The following is a 14,792-nucleotide window of genomic DNA, read 5'->3' as shown; positions in this document are numbered from 1 at the left end:
CCGGAGGTTCGCGTCCCCGGTGTCCGGGCCCCGGCCGGAGGTTCCGCAGGTTCGCGTCCCCGGTGTCCCGGCCCCGCGGGAGTCGCAGGTTGGCGTCCCGGTGTCCGGTGTCCGGCCCACGGCCGCCCAGGCCAGGCCGCAGGGCCTGCGCGTACACAGCAGGCGTCAAGATGTGTGCAGAACGAGGCTCGCAGCCAGAGCACGTTAGAAGGGACCCGGATGTGGGGGAGGCCGGGGGTCTCCGGGCTCCGCAGCCTGCCCATGGCATCCTGGGTAAGGGGAGACGGGGGGCGACGCGGCAAAGGCCGGGGCGGGGTGCGGGTGGCTGCTCGCTCGGCCGGGGCCTGCACCGGGGCACGCAGCTCCTGACCCCGCAAACCTCGCGCAGAGGACACAAACGCGTCGTCACCCACCGCGCTGCTCTGAGTCTGCACGGCCAGGCCGAGCAGGCCGCAGCCTCACTCCTGTTCGCGGCTGCATTGTACTCCCCGTGAATGCTGGTCCGAGTCCCGGGACCTGTGCAGGAGAGAGGGCGCGGTCACGTGACCACCCCAGAGACGTCAGAAGGGACAGTTGAGTCACAGCTGTGCATCCCGAGGCCGTCCCTGCCGGCCACGCCCCTGCTCCATCCCCCGGACCACAGGGAAACCATGCCAGTCTCCTGTGTTCCCGCCCTGCCTCAGGGGTGAAGCCGTGACGCTGCAGGGGGGACAAGACTGCGACAGCGCGCCTCGCTCTGCAAGCTGGGGGCTGGGGGTACTGACGTCTGCGCACAGGGCAGCTGATGGGGGCGTGGTAGGGGTGGAGCCCGCCTAGAATCCCCAGTGAGGGGCTGGGGGCGTGGTCAGGGTGGATCCCCGCCCCCTGGGAGGCTGGGGCGTGGTCAGGAGAAGCCCTGCCTCCCGCTGAGGGCCAGGGGCGTGGTCAGGAGGAGCCACGCCCCGGGGGGGCCGGGGGCGTGGTCAGGTGGGGGCCAGCCTCCCCGGGAGGCCTGGGGCGTGGTCAGGAGGAACCCCGCCTCCCTCTGAGGGCTTGGGCGTGGTCAGAAGGAGCCCCGCCTCCCCTGAGGGCCGGGGGCGTGGTCAGGAGCCCTTCCCCAGTGCGCACGCCCTGTGACTCTCTCCGAAACTGTAAAAGGGGCGCTGCAGGTGGAGGCGCCGTCACAGGGATGACCCCTGACCTCCCCCCTGACCTCTGCCCCCCACTGCGATGACCCTGGGCTCAGGGTCAGCGTCCTGGGAGCAGTGCCCATCCGCCAGAGGCCTTCAGCCGGCGGTGCACTAGTGCTCCCCACGGGAAACTGAGGCTCACCTCGTGCCCCGCCCCCCACCTCCGCTGTCCGCCGACCTCAGCACGGGCGCCGCCCCCGTCTGCAGGGAGGGGCAGCAGGGGAGGAGCCTGAGCAGCGGGGGCAGCGTGACTCTGGCGCCCCACCGCCGCCTCAGTTTCCCCACCGGCCCACGGCAGGGGAGGAGCCTGAGCAGCGGGGGCAGCGTGACTCTGGCGGCCCCACACCGCCCGGCCTCAGTTTCCCCACCGGCCCACGGCAGGCAGCGACACCCAGAGGCCACGCAGCGGGGGTGGCAGCGCCGGGATCTGAACCCCCGACCTCCCCCTTGTCTTGTCAGACGCGGAGCAGAGCAGCAGCCCCAGGACAGGCGTGGGCTCCGACCAGGAGGACAGCAAGCCCATCACGCTGGGTGAGTCCGTGGGCAGCTGAGGCAGGAGGATTACGGCTTCCAGGGTAGCCTGAGCTAAGTAATGAGTAACTCGGAGCAGTCTGCAAAGCTAGAAACCCCGGGAGGGTGGGGGCGTGGTCGGTGGAGCCCGCCAGAATCCCCATGGGGGGCTGGGGGCGTGGTCAGGGTGGAGCCCCGCCCAGAAACCCCAGTGAGGGTCTGGGGGCGTGGTCAGGGTGGAGCCCCGCCTAGAATCCCCCAGTGAGGGTCTGGGGGCGTGGTCAGGGTGGAGCCCCGCCTAGAATCCCCAGTGAGGGGCTGGGGGCGTGGTCAGGGTGGAGCCCCGCCCAGAATCCCCAGTGAGGGCTGGGGGCGTGGTCAGGGTGGAGCCCCGCCTAGAATCCCCAGTGAGGGGCTGGGGGCGTGGTCAGGGTGGAGCCCCGCCTAGAATCCCCAGTGAGGGGCTGGGGGCGTGGTTAGGGTGGAGCCCCGCCTAGAATATCCAGTGAGGGGCTGAGGGCGTGGTCGGGGTGGAGCCCCGCCTTGGGGGCGGGCACGTGCTGTGTCCCCACCCCTCACTGGGCAGCACTGTTGGGGGCGGGCAGAGAAGCGCCTGTAGCGGCCGCTTCCGGTGCGGCACCGGCCTGAGCCAGCAGCCGCGCTGTGCCAGGAGGGTTGTGACCCTGGCCGTGACCCTGGCCGTGACCTCGGGTCCCCCGGGGAGGATCCCAGTCCTCGGGATTCCCCTGCCTCCAGACCCTTGTCCGGGTGGCCGCTGCACAAACAGGAAACTGGGGACCGGGGCTACGTCCCGTCCCCCTCCCCCGGCAGCAGGGGTCCCTGGCACTGTCCGGGCGCGGCCTGGACTGCCGCCGCAGGTCCCCTGCTGTGCTGGGTCGCCTCAGCGTCGTCCCCCCAGGGGCCTTTGCAGTTCGCCGGTGCCTGTTCCTGCCTGCTGTGCTTGGGTCTAGCCTGCGCTCGCCCCACCGCAGGGAAGCCCCCTTGCAGTTCCGGGTCCTTCTCCACCCAGTCTCCCGCCACGCAGAGCTCCGCCCTCCACCGCCCGATCGTACTCTCTGCTGCATAGTACTCCGCGGTGACCGCCGCCCGCCCACCCCGGTCCCCGCCGCGCAGTGCGCAGGCCAGGCTGGTGTGGACCCGGCCCGGCGGGCAGAGCGCCTGCCACAGCCGTGGGGTCCGCGTTCGCGCCCGGACACCCACGAGGCAGGGCCGCGGGTGGAGGAAGGCGGCCGCTGACCCTGACCCCTGACCCTGCCCCGCAGACACCGCGGACTTCCAGGAGAGCTTCGTCACGTCGGGCGTGTTCAGCGTCACGGAGCTGATCAGGTCCGGAGTGTGTCGGGTCCGGGAGGAGTGTCGGGGCTGCCGGGGCTCCCGGGGGGGGCGGTGGGAGGGGCCGGGGCTGGGAGGCCTGGGGTTCCCGGGTCTCCCCCCTGACCTGCGCCCGCCCCCCCCCAGCCCCCGTGGTGACCGGATCGGACCCAACTTCTCCCTGGGCGAGCTGCAGGGCCACCTGGCCTACGACCTGAACCCCGCGGGCGCCGGCATGCGGAGGACTCTGCCCAGCACCTCCTCCAGCGGGTAGGCTCCAGGGAACTCCTACGCTATCTTCAGAACCCTAGACCCAGGACCCTCCCCCTGCCCTGTAGGCCGCTGAGCTGACCCCGTGGCGTGCGTGCCTCAGTTTCCCCTTCTGCAAAGTGAGCCTTAGCCCCGGGGTTCGGACACTGCGTCCGCCTCGGGCGTCCCGTGCGCCGGGCCGCCTCCATCCCCACGGTGACCGGCTCCCCCCCCCCAGGAGCAAGCGGCACAAGTCGGGCTCCCTGGAGGAGGACGTGGACACGAGCCCCGGCGGCGACTACTACACCTCGCCCAGCTCGCCCACCAGCAGCAGCCGCAACTGGACGGAGGACATGGAAGGAGGTGGGGCCGGCCGGCGGGGCTCGGACTACAAGTCCCGGCGGGCCTTGCGCGCCCACCGGGGCGGGGGGGGCCGCAGGTCCTCGGGAGTTGTAGTCCGGCCGTGTGTTCGCGTCCGCGAGCCTGGCGTTCCCAGCGGGGGCGGGGCGGGGATGACGCCGCCGCCCGGCGGATGTCACCGAGACGGGCCGTCCCTGCGGGAGCGGTGCCGGGCCTCCTGGGAGTTGTATGCCAACGTCCCGCGGTCAGGTCCGGAGAGAACTCGTTCCCGCTGCGCCTCGGTTCCGGGCGCAGGATTCTCTGGGCCTCCTTTGAGGGCTCGGGAAGCGGCGCGCGCGTGCGCCCGGGTGCCAGCCCCGCCCCCGCCCGGAGGGGAGGGGTCGATTCTGCCATGGGCGCGACCCCGGTCTGCGCTGTGTGACCCCATGGTCCCCGCTAGTGTCAGGGGTGGGGGCGGCGGCTCCTTAGACTACCCAGGCCAGGGTGCATCTCGGGGAAACTGAGGCCTGGTGGGCGGGGCCCAGCGGGCGCCCCGGGAGCCTGGCCTGGCCTGGCCGGCCGTGGCTGGGGACGAGGAGCCTCGCTGATCAGCTTAGCGGCCTCAGTGAGCCGGTGACTGCGGACAGGACAGTCCGGACAGGACGCGGTGAGCCGGGCGCCCCCCTGCGCGGGAACGGCTGCAGCGCGGGCCTGTGTCTGTGGCCAGCAGGGTGGTGACAGCAGGCGCAGGCAGTAGCTGGTACCCCAGCACTTGGGCGGCTGAGGCAGGAGGATTGCCGTGAGCTGGAGACTAGTATGAGTCAGCGGGGCAGGGTACAAGCACCTGACCCCTGTAGTCAGGTCCAGGATCCCCAGGGGACGAGAAAAGTCTCCGAGGACACAAGGGACCCTCCCCTGAGGATGCCCGTCAGGGCCTCACTCCTGTTCGTTCCTGTGTACTATTCCCCCGTGCTCTCTCCAGAACCCCTCAGCGTCTTCTGAATGCCGCTCCCTAGCCCCCCCAGCCCCGCCCCGCCTGCCCCATTCCCATTTAGAGCCTTGGGCTTGGGGGGGTGACATCATTCTCTGCGCCCCAGAGATGGAGACTCGCCCCCTCCCTCACAGGTATCTCGTCCCCGGTGAAGAAGACGGAGATGGACAAGTCTCCGTTCAACAGCCCGTCCCCCCAGGACTCCCCCCGGCTCTCCAGCTTCACGCAGCACCACAGGCCCGTCATCGCCGTGCACAGCGGTGAGTGTGGCCGGCGCAGGGGCCGCCAGGATTCCAGCCACCCGGCCAGGAGACTGTGGTGTCCTGGAGATGGCCTGGCCTGGGGGAGGCAGACTGCAGGGAGCATCATCCGCTGTGACCCCAGCGACCCGGCTAGGTCAGGGTCCGCTGGCTGTGGCCCTGCGCTCGGTCACACGTATAAAGTTTTATTGGCACCCGGCCCGAGCACACCCGATAAAGCCGTGCGACAGAAGCCATGTGACATCCGCCTGGGGCCTGGGAGGGATGGGTGACCCCAGAGGGAGACTTAGCCACGCCACGGCACGCACAGCCCTGGCTGCGAGCAGGAAGGGGGCTCTGGCACCTCTCCGTGAGAGACCCAGACACGGTGTGCGCTCTGTGACAGGAAGTGTCCAGAACTGGGGACTCTGGAGACAGGAAGTAGGATCCTGGGGTGCAGAGGGGGCGGGGCAGTGGTCAGAACGCAATGTCGTGGAAACAGTTGAGCCGCCCTGCCCCAGCCCGCGGCTCTGCCTGCTGGGTCAGCGCCGTCTGCTGCTCCGGGGCCTGGGTTTTGCCCTTTTTGGGTTTTTTACGTTTTGCTGCCTGGTGCTTTGTGGAAAAGCTCCCGGGGCACCGGGCTCCACTCACCTGCTCTCTGCTGAGGCAGGAGGATTGCCTGAAGTTCGACCTGGTCTGGGCATCCAAGGGCTTGGGACGTCAGCCGCACACCACGGTTGAGCCCGTGACCACCCCGACACCTCTGTCCACAGGGATTGCGCGGAGTCCCCACCCGTCCTCGGCCCTGCACTTCCCGGCGACGTCCATCCTGCCGCAGACCGCCTCCACCTACTTCCCCCACACGGCCATCCGGTACCCGCCACATCTCAACCCCCAGGACCCGCTCAAGGATCTGGTGTCCCTGGCTTGTGACCCGGCCACCCAGCAGCCTGGACCGGTGAGTGGCTGGCGCGGCCTGAGCTCACGGGTACTGGGGTTGGCACAGACCGGCTCTGCCGTGGTCGGGGTGAAGAGGGGCCCGGGGGGCGAGCAGCAGCTGCCGCCTGGGGCGGCCTGGTGGCTCCAGGGCGTCCGCGTACCGAACCCCAAGCCCAAAACACCAGACACGTCAGAGATTCAGAGCGTTTGGGAGGCTGAGGCAGGAGGATTGCCACAAGGCCGAGGCTACCCTGGCTGTGCGGTAACAGAAAAAGTGTACGGGGCTCTCGGGTCTGGCTCTTCGGGAGAGTCGGGGGGGAAGACTGGTGTGAGGCGGCGCCGTCTGGAAGAAACTCTGGGTGCGGGTGGCAAGACTCCAGCGTGGCCCAGGGGCGTGGTGTCTGTCCCCATGTGTCCCCTCCCCGGAGCCAGCACCCCACCCAGCATGTCCCAAACCCCAACTGACCTCGGGACCTGTAGCCCCCCAGACCTGACATTCCCAGAACCCACAAGTCATCAGTCCCCACACCAGCTGTAATGCAAATGCGCCGTTACACACAGCGCATGTCCTGTGTGACCTCGGACAAACGCCTCTCCCTCTCTGTGCCTCAGTTTACATACCTGTAACATAAGTCAGTCTCTAGAATCCCCAGTGAGGGACTGGGGGCGTGGTCAGGTGGAACCCCGCCCAGAATTCCCCCTTGAGGGGCTGGGGGCGTGGTCAGGGTGGAGCCCCGCCTAGAATCCCAGTGAGGGGCTGGGGGCGTGGTCAGGGTGGAGCCCCGCCTAGAATCCCCAGTGAGGGGCTGGGGGCGTGGTCAGGGTGGAGCCCTGCCTAACCAGTGGGGGTGGGGGGGTGGGGTGGAGCCCCGCCTATAATCCCCCAGTGAGGGGCTGGGGGCGTGGTCAGATGGAGCCCCGCCCAGATTCCCCAGGGAGGGGCTGGGGCGTGGTCGGGTGGAGCCCCGCCCAGAATCCCCAGTGAGGGGCTGGGGGCGTGGTCAGGGTGGAGCCCCGCCCAGAATCCCCCAGTGAGGGGGCTGGGCGTGGTCAGGGTGGAGCCCCGCCCAGAATTCCCCTAAGGGGCGTGGTCAGAGGCGGGACCGCTGCTTGGTTTACAGCAGGAACTCCATGGATGCAAAGCCTCCTCCCCCGGGCTTCATTGCGATCCGCTCTGCCCTTCCTGCCCCCCATTCCAAGCTGTTCCCCTCTTTTGTGCCCCTGGCGGGGCATGATTGGTACGAGTTGTTCTTCTGTCCCTGAGTGCTGAGGTTTTTGCCCCAGACAGGATGTGGTGGCCATGACAGATATGAGAACCAGGGCATGGCGGCGGCACAGGATTTTCGTCCCAGCACTCAGAGGGCTGAGGCAGGAGCATGGCTGCAGGTTCAAGTCTAGCCTGGGCTGCAGAGAGACTCTGCCTCTGGAAAAGAACACCACAAGCTCATTAGATGATGAATAGATTGGTGCAGACACCTGCCCACCCCAACTCTCCAGGAGGGGATCAATAAATAAAATGTCTTTAATAATTGATGCCGCCAGCCTGGCCTCAGCGGGCCTGAATAATTCACCGCCGGCCTTCGGTTATGAATATTTTATTCATTGCCTCAGCCCGAGGCTGATGCTGCACCTACCCCACCACCTCGGGACCCAGCCGGGATCCCCGGGTCCCCGGGCTTCTCGGGGCGCCCAGTTCCAGGCCTGGGAGAACCCTGAGGGCTGAGCTGGGTGCGAGGGGAAGGCTGTGTGACCCCGGGCAGCAGACGCCCTTTCTGGTCCGGTGCCCTGGTGCTAACGGGCTCTGGTCTCTCTCCCCCCGACAGCCTGCGCTCCGCCCGGCACGTCCCCTGCAAACCGTCCCCCTGTGGGATTAGGACGGAGGGATCCTCTTGCGGGACAGGTAGGGGCCGAGAGGCCGGCTGGGGGGAGGGGGGAGGCAGAGGGGCCGGCCGGGGGGTCAGGGACAGCAGGGCCGCGGCCCTGGAGACCCAAGCCAGCCTCTCGCTCCTGACCCGGCCTCGAGCCCGCCCCGTGGGTGCGCGGTCCCCTCCGCCCCGGCACCCGGGTGCGTTTGTCAGTGGGGAGACCTGAGGCCCAGAGAGGAGAGACAGCCGCCCGGGGTCACACAGCCGCGCCCGCCCCGTGCTCGCTAGAGTCCACAGCAGGAGGTTGAGGGTGCGAGGAGAGGCGCAGAGAGGGCAGGCAGGTTGTCTGCGGTTGCACAGCGGTGTGGCGTCCCCTCCTACCTACCCTCCCGCCTCACCCCTTCCGAGCCCGCCTCCTCCTCCTCGGCCTCCGTCCCCCCCGGCCCTGTCTCAGCCGGTCCACACCCCCCCCCCATCACGCAGGCCACGGCCTCTGCCTCTCTCTTCCCTCCACGGGCCCAGAATGCAATGCACTGGGGGGGGGTCCTCGGGGTCAGGGCGGCCGGGCGGTGGCCGACGGCGGAGCAGCGCGTGGTGACCCCGTGACAGGGCCGGGCCGCAGAGGAGGGGACGCGGGGCCAGGCAGGGCGGTGCATGGGGAAGGGAGGACAGGGCCGGGGTGGGGGGCGAGTTCCGGCGGCCGGGATCTGCACACGCGTACACACAGACACACAGACACAGACACACACACACAGACACACACACAGAGAGACACAGACAGACACACACACACAGAGACACAGACAGACACACACACACAGACACACAGACAGACACACACACACACACAGAGACACAGACAGACACACAGACATAGACACACACACAGACACACACAGCACACACACAGACACACACACACAGACACACACACACACAGACACACACACACAGACACACACACACACACACACACAGACACAGACACACACAGACACACAGACACACACAGACACACACACACACACACACACACACACACACACACACAGACACACACAGACACACCACACACACACACACACACAGACACACACAGACACACACACACACACAGACACACACACACACACCCGGAATCAGGCTGCGCCGCCCCCCCAGCCCCTCCGCTGGTCCGCACACTCAGCACTTCCTGGCCGCTCCATTGTTATTCCTGGCGCGGCCTCGGCCTGGCAGCCGCCCCGCCCCTGCACACTGTGTCCCCCGACCTCCCTTCCGACGAGCGCACAGATACCCGGGCCGAGGCTCGGCAGACTCGGGTCCCCGGGGAGGTGGAGGCGGAGGCCGCGGCCCAGCGCCAGGCCAGGGTCCCACCCCAGCCTGTCTGGTTGCCAAGGAAACCAGACATGAGGTAAGGGACACAGGAGTCTGAACTTGGTGAGGGAGGGGCCGAGAGAGGCGCTGCCCCCTCGGCCACCCTGCCCCGCTCCCTAGCAGGCGGCCCCTGCCTGAGTCGTCAGGCCCCAGGCTGGAACCCCTCGTCGTGGGGTGGATTGATTATTTATTTATTTATTTATTTATTTATTTATTTATTTATTTATTTATTTTTGGTTTGGTTTGGTTTTTTCAAGACACCTTGCTGTGGTTTTGAGGAGATTTAGCCGCAGGCCAGCCTGGACTCCCAGGACAGTGCTCACTGATACCCAGGGGCCTTGGAGGGGACAGAAGGGGAATCTGAAGCCAGACTAGTCCAAGCTGGTTCTTGTCCGCCCTCTTGAGCCCAGCCGGCAGCTTCCTGGCTGCTGGGGCAGGGGCATGACTGTTAAAGAGACAAATAAGCCCAGTGTGGGGGCGCAGGCCGTCATGCTGATACTGGGGAAACTGAGGCAGGGGTCGTTAAGTTCAGGCTCTCCCAGTACGCCGAGTTTTAGGCTAGCCTGGTCTAATATTGAGCCACAGTTGGAGCCTCCCACACATGCGCTTTCACAGGCTCCACAGGAGGCCCAGGGCCCGGGTCAGATCAGCAAGATAAACAGGACTCTGGGCCACCGCGTACTTGATATGGTCACGGCTCTGACGTCACACGGGGCGGGCGTACCCGAGTCGTGACGTCACCTGGGAAAGACGTGCTTACGTCCCTGACGTTGCACCAGACTTGGCGTCTCTGGGAGGGGCAGGCCTGGCATCATGGTCTGGGGCCGGGATCGGCGGGGCGGGGCCGGGATCCGCGGGGCGGGGCCTGGATGGGCGGGCGGGCGGGGCGGCACGGGCGGGGCCGGGATCCGCGGGGCGGGGCCGGGATGGGGCGGGGCGGGGATCGCGGGCGGGGCCGGGATCCGAGGGCGGGGCCGGATCCGAGGGGCGGGGCGGGGCGAGGGGCGGGCCGGGATCCGAGGGCGGGGCGGGATCCGAGGGGCGGGGCCGCCCGCCCGCCTCTGACGCCCCTGTCTCCCCCGTGGCCGCAGTCCTGGTACCTGGGATAGCCGAGGCCGCCGTCCCACGCCGCCGTGGCCGGGAGCCCCGAGGTGAAGGCCCCAGCCTGCATTTTCAGTGGGAATTGAACGAGCGAGACGCGCCCTGCCGACTCCCAGCGCGACGGAAAAGACACCGCAGGAGGAGAAAGGGACAAACGACAAACAGGAAAAAAAGAACGAAAAATCCTTCCCGACCGAGACGACAGAGGTGGGAGCTGCGGGTCTCTGGCACCTGCTGCTGATGGACGGCTGCTTGCAGCCCTTCTGCGCCCCGAGGACCCTGCCATCACCCCAGACCAGGCGAGCCCGGCCTGGCACCCACGCCCATCGCCAGCAGATGGACGGAGAGGACGGGGTGGGCCACCTCTCCCCAGACCCCTGCCGCCAGCGCAGCCTCGGGACCTCCGCCGACCGTCCTGCCGACGGTGTTTGCCAAAGACAGGAGACGAGGCGGTGCTGGCAGAGGAGAGGCCTGGAGAGGGCGCCGAGCTGCCCGGCGCTGGCCCCGCTGGGGACAGGCGCGCCACAGGTACTTGGGGACCCCCGGGAGGGTCCCGCGTCAGCTCCGCCTGGGCTCGGCCCTCCTCTGGACCTCCGCGGAAGGACATCTCTCTATGCAATTAGTCCCCAGCCCCACCCGGCATGCGAGGCCGGGCAGCGCCCGCCCCGGCCTCCTCCTCCGCACACGGGAAGAAGTATCAGCACTTTGAGAACAGAGTGGGGCGCTGGGGCCCCACGCCGAGGCCCCCGGAGGCGGGAGGTGCCGCGATCTAAGTGCCTAACCCCTCCGCCCCCTGCCGACCCCTCGTCCATCAGGGACGCAGTGCCCGGGCCCCCACCCTCGCCCTGCGCACCCCGGCTCCTCATCGCCGCGCCCTCCACGCTAGAGAGATGGGACCCCAGGGGTAGAGCTGGGTGTCCCCAAACCCAGGCTGGGGCCATGCGCTGTCCCCTACACTTCTGCCAGTGCCTTACTTCCTGGAGACCTGCCCTGGGGTGCCCCACTGCAGGGGGATACCCCCTTTGCACTTTGACCCCCTGGCGACGTGGGGCCCGGCACAGGGACCAAGAAGGCTGGTGGAAGTGCACTCGGACCCCAGGTGGGAAGGCTCTGCGGGTGGCGGGGTGGCGGGGTGGCGGGCGCGGGCTCCCCATCTGCTTCGCGGGCTTCACTAACCTGAGAACACTAAGATGGGGTGAGGTCCGTGCCCCACCCCAGCTCTGCACCCCATCCACACCCGCCCGGGTCCCCATCCCGGGTGGGCTGCCCTGCGAGGGGACGCTGAGGATTTCAGGGTCCCCCCCCCAACCGCCCATCTTGGCCCCTTCATGCCTGTGTCCCTGCCCACGGAGGCCGCAAGCCATCTTCCCAGCGGAGCCCCCAGGGCCAGGCCCCGCCCGCCCGCTGTCCTCCCAGGGAGGGGGCCAGGCCACTTGACCGTACCAAGCCCCCCAAGACGCGTCCCCAGCCTTGGAGGCCTCGAACCCCCACCCACCTGTCCGTCCGTCCGTCCGTCCTCAGGGACCCTCCAGCAGGGGGGACCATTGGGGACATCGTGGAGGTCACTGTCCAGGTGTGGGGCTCAGGCCAGTGGGTATGGGACAGGCTGTCCCCAGGGTGGACCTGGCTGGTCCCCTCTGACGCCCCCCAAGCCAGCCAGCCGGGTCCCCCAGGGGTCAGGACAGAACCAACTATTTACCTAACTGCATGGTGCTTAAGGCCCCGCGACACCCGAGAGTCCCCGGGCTGCTGCGTGCATGACGACAGCTGCTCCCGGTCTGCCCCGCCCGCCCGCCCGCGCCCCTCACCGCTCTACTAAAAAAGGAAAAAAAGGATACACAAAAAAGTATATATCCTTACCAAAAAAAATTCCATTTCCGAATTTGCACGAACTTTCTACCACAACATGTGCCTTGCTCTCCCGAGGACAAGTATTAACTTTTAAATAATATCCGCGCACACAGACGCATGCCCTGCACGCATAGTTACAAACAGACAAGCGATTACATGAAATAAAAAATAAAATCCAAAAGGGTGGTATTTCTATTTGTAAAAGAAAAATATCAAAAGAAGAAAGAATTTTTTTATATAAAAGAAAAAAAAAAGGCTGGGCATAGTGGCACACGCCTGTGATCCCAGCCCTTGGGAAGCTGAGGCAGGAGGATTGCTGTGAGTTCCAGGTCCAGCCTGGGCTACAGAGTGAGACACTGCCTCAAGGGAAAAAAAGAAAAGAAACCAAAAAATACGAACAAGAAAAACAACACTATTAAGGAAGTCACAACATTGGCCATGGCTTGTGACCCCGCCCTCCCCCGGCCTCGCCCCTCCCCTCGCCCACCCGCGCACTGGGGGACGGGACTCTCTGGTGCTCATCCCCACCGCCCGCCCTCCCCAGCCCCTCCTCGGTCTTCCAGCCAGCCCACGAAGCTGAATATATGCAATACGCGTCTGTCTGTGGGTCGAGCCCAGCTGTGGGGCGTCCGGCAGGCGGCGGGGACGCGGTGGTCTCCGTCCGTGCGGGGCGGCCCTGTCCTGTCCGTGCGTGGTCTCAGTTTTTCTCCTTTCGTTTTTGGTTTTGTCGTTTGTGGTTGCCTTTGAGTTGTGTTTCTGTCTTCTGTTAACTCTGCTCTTCAATTCACCAAAGCTAAGGCAGTAGCCAGGGTGGTGGGGCAGACAGGAGTCCCAGCTCTAAGCCATCCCCCTGCCTCTTCCACCCCCCTGCCCGGCAGCTGGCCCTCCCACTCACCCCAGGGTGCCAGCCTCAGCCTCGGGGGGCGGTGGGAGACCCCAGCCCACCTCACCGCCCACCCTGGCCCGGCCAGGCCCATCAGCTCTCCCCATGACTCTATCTCCAGCCTGTGTCCTCCACCCCACGGGATGGTGGGGGGAGGTGGTCCCCACCCTGGGGGGCCATCAGCACAAGTTAGACAGAACGTGTCTGGCGGCAGGTTGGGGGGGCTCAGTCCCCCTGCCCGTATTTCTCAGAAAATCTCCAATCCCCACCCAGGTACCTGGGGACCCCACACTGGCCCGGGCCTGAGATGGCTGACTTTAGGGTCGGACAGGCGATTGGGAATTTTGGCTTCGTTTTTCTGTATATGAAACTAACATTTTTCAAGCCCGTCCCCTCCTCAGGCCACCATCCTTTGCCCCCACAGTCTACCGCTTGGGGTCTAACCTGTGACCCTGTTTCCTAGTTGGGAACCAGAAGACATCTGGGGTCCTGAGCCCTGAAGTATTGCGCTTGGTGATCAGGAATGCCCAGGGAGGCAGGCATGTTATCAGGAGGGTGTGTTTCCTCCCAGCTCCCCTCAAAGACAGGGCCAGGGCCGCCCGACTCCCTCCCTCTCTCCAGGGCCTTCTGTGTGTCCCCAGGCCACCAGCAAACGTCCCGGCCAGTGGGCAGGGGCTCAGGCCGCTCCCCAGCGGTACCTGGCCCCGGTCTGGCTGCTGCACATGCGCATACACACACACTCAGTTGAGAGTTCACCCCGCAGTGCTGAGACAGCAGCTTTGTCCCGTGAGGATAGACGCCGAGTGAGTGCTCATTTCTGGGTGCTCGGTTCCAGGTCCAGCCACGTTTTCTCCTCCACTGGTTGTTTTGTTATCTTGAGACAGGAGGGTCTTGCCAGGCTGCCCAGGCATGGCAATCCTCCTGCCTCCGTTTCTCAGTTGCTCTGACGACAGGCGTGCGTGCGTGTGTGCACCACCACTCCTGATTCGCTGCCCACCCCTTGCAAACTGCCCAGGCCTCAGTCCCGCTTGTCAGTGGCCATCCTCCCTCCGTCCATCTCTCCGACGGGCACACGGCTGTGGACTGTCACCCCGTCACCCATCCCAGCGCTGAGGTGGGAGCGGACATCGCACCAGTCCCCAGTCTTGTAGCCCTGATACCAAACAGTCCCTTCCCGATCAGTGCCTCATACATCGATGGTGCAGTTGTGGGGTCCCCCGCCTCCCCTCAGGTCCCCTTAGACTTGGGAGAGAGAAGAGCAGGTGTGCTGGGAGGGAGGAAGGCATGCACCCCTACCACCCCTCCCCCAGCCTCACCACCCCAGCTTGGGGGACCCAGCTGGATACCCCCAAAACCTCACACCCCCTCCCAACCTCAGATCCCCGCCAGGCAGCCGCATCCCCCCAAACGGAAGCCCCTTTGAGCCTGAGGTTCCCAGCGTGAGCACCCCGAGTTCCCCCTGCAGCGCCTGGACAAGCATTGGGTGTGAGGGACTAGACAGGCAGAGTGGACAGCGCTCGTAGGCTGCAGCCGGGAGCAGGGGGGGCTGTTTCTCTCTCTCACTTACTCTCCCCTGTCCTGCTTTGTTTTCTTGGTGGTAAGACTGGATGTTTCATTTTCCTGCCAAGATCTTCTGGGTTTATTTCGAGATTTTTGTTTCCATTCAACCATTTTGTATTTTACTCCTGGGTTGTTGCATCTCTAACCTTCAGCTTTTCATAAACGCGCCTGCGCCACCCCACCACCCGACCACCACCACCCGACCACCCCGTCCACCCTCCCCGGCCCAGCTTGCTCCTTCGCCCACGCCACAGCATACTCCAGTCATAACCTCATATATTACAAACTCATTTTGGTTTCTGAGTTTTTGTTTTGTTTTGTGGACGCGCCTAAGCACCATTGACTGCCCGCTGTTCTGTCTCTCCCTATGCAAAAAAAAAAAAGAAAGAA

The 14,792-nt window shown here is 66.0% G+C and overlaps 1 protein-coding gene across 1 annotated transcript in view; it reads left to right on the top strand.

Annotated features, from left to right (window-relative positions):
* Nfic (nuclear factor I C) overlaps window positions 1–12,140 on the top strand; it is a 31,456-nt gene extending 19,316 nt beyond the window's left edge. The window contains 8 exon segments of the mRNA XM_037198225.1: window positions 2,963–3,037; window positions 3,159–3,173; window positions 3,176–3,281; window positions 3,499–3,623; window positions 4,725–4,850; window positions 5,603–5,787; window positions 7,592–7,668; window positions 10,099–12,140. Of these exon segments, the coding sequence (XP_037054120.1) occupies window positions 2,963–3,037; window positions 3,159–3,173; window positions 3,176–3,281; window positions 3,499–3,623; window positions 4,725–4,850; window positions 5,603–5,787; window positions 7,592–7,642 (683 nt within the window). The 3' untranslated portion in view covers window positions 7,643–7,668; window positions 10,099–12,140.
* Window positions 12,141–14,792: the final 2,652 nt, after the last annotated feature.

This window comes from Peromyscus leucopus, chromosome 22 (assembly GCF_004664715.2).
Source record: "Peromyscus leucopus breed LL Stock chromosome 22, UCI_PerLeu_2.1, whole genome shotgun sequence".
Taxonomy (NCBI): domain Eukaryota; kingdom Metazoa; phylum Chordata; class Mammalia; order Rodentia; family Cricetidae; genus Peromyscus; species Peromyscus leucopus.
The sequence above is the reverse complement of the archived record's forward strand: the minus strand, read 5'-3'. Positions and strand labels throughout refer to the sequence as shown.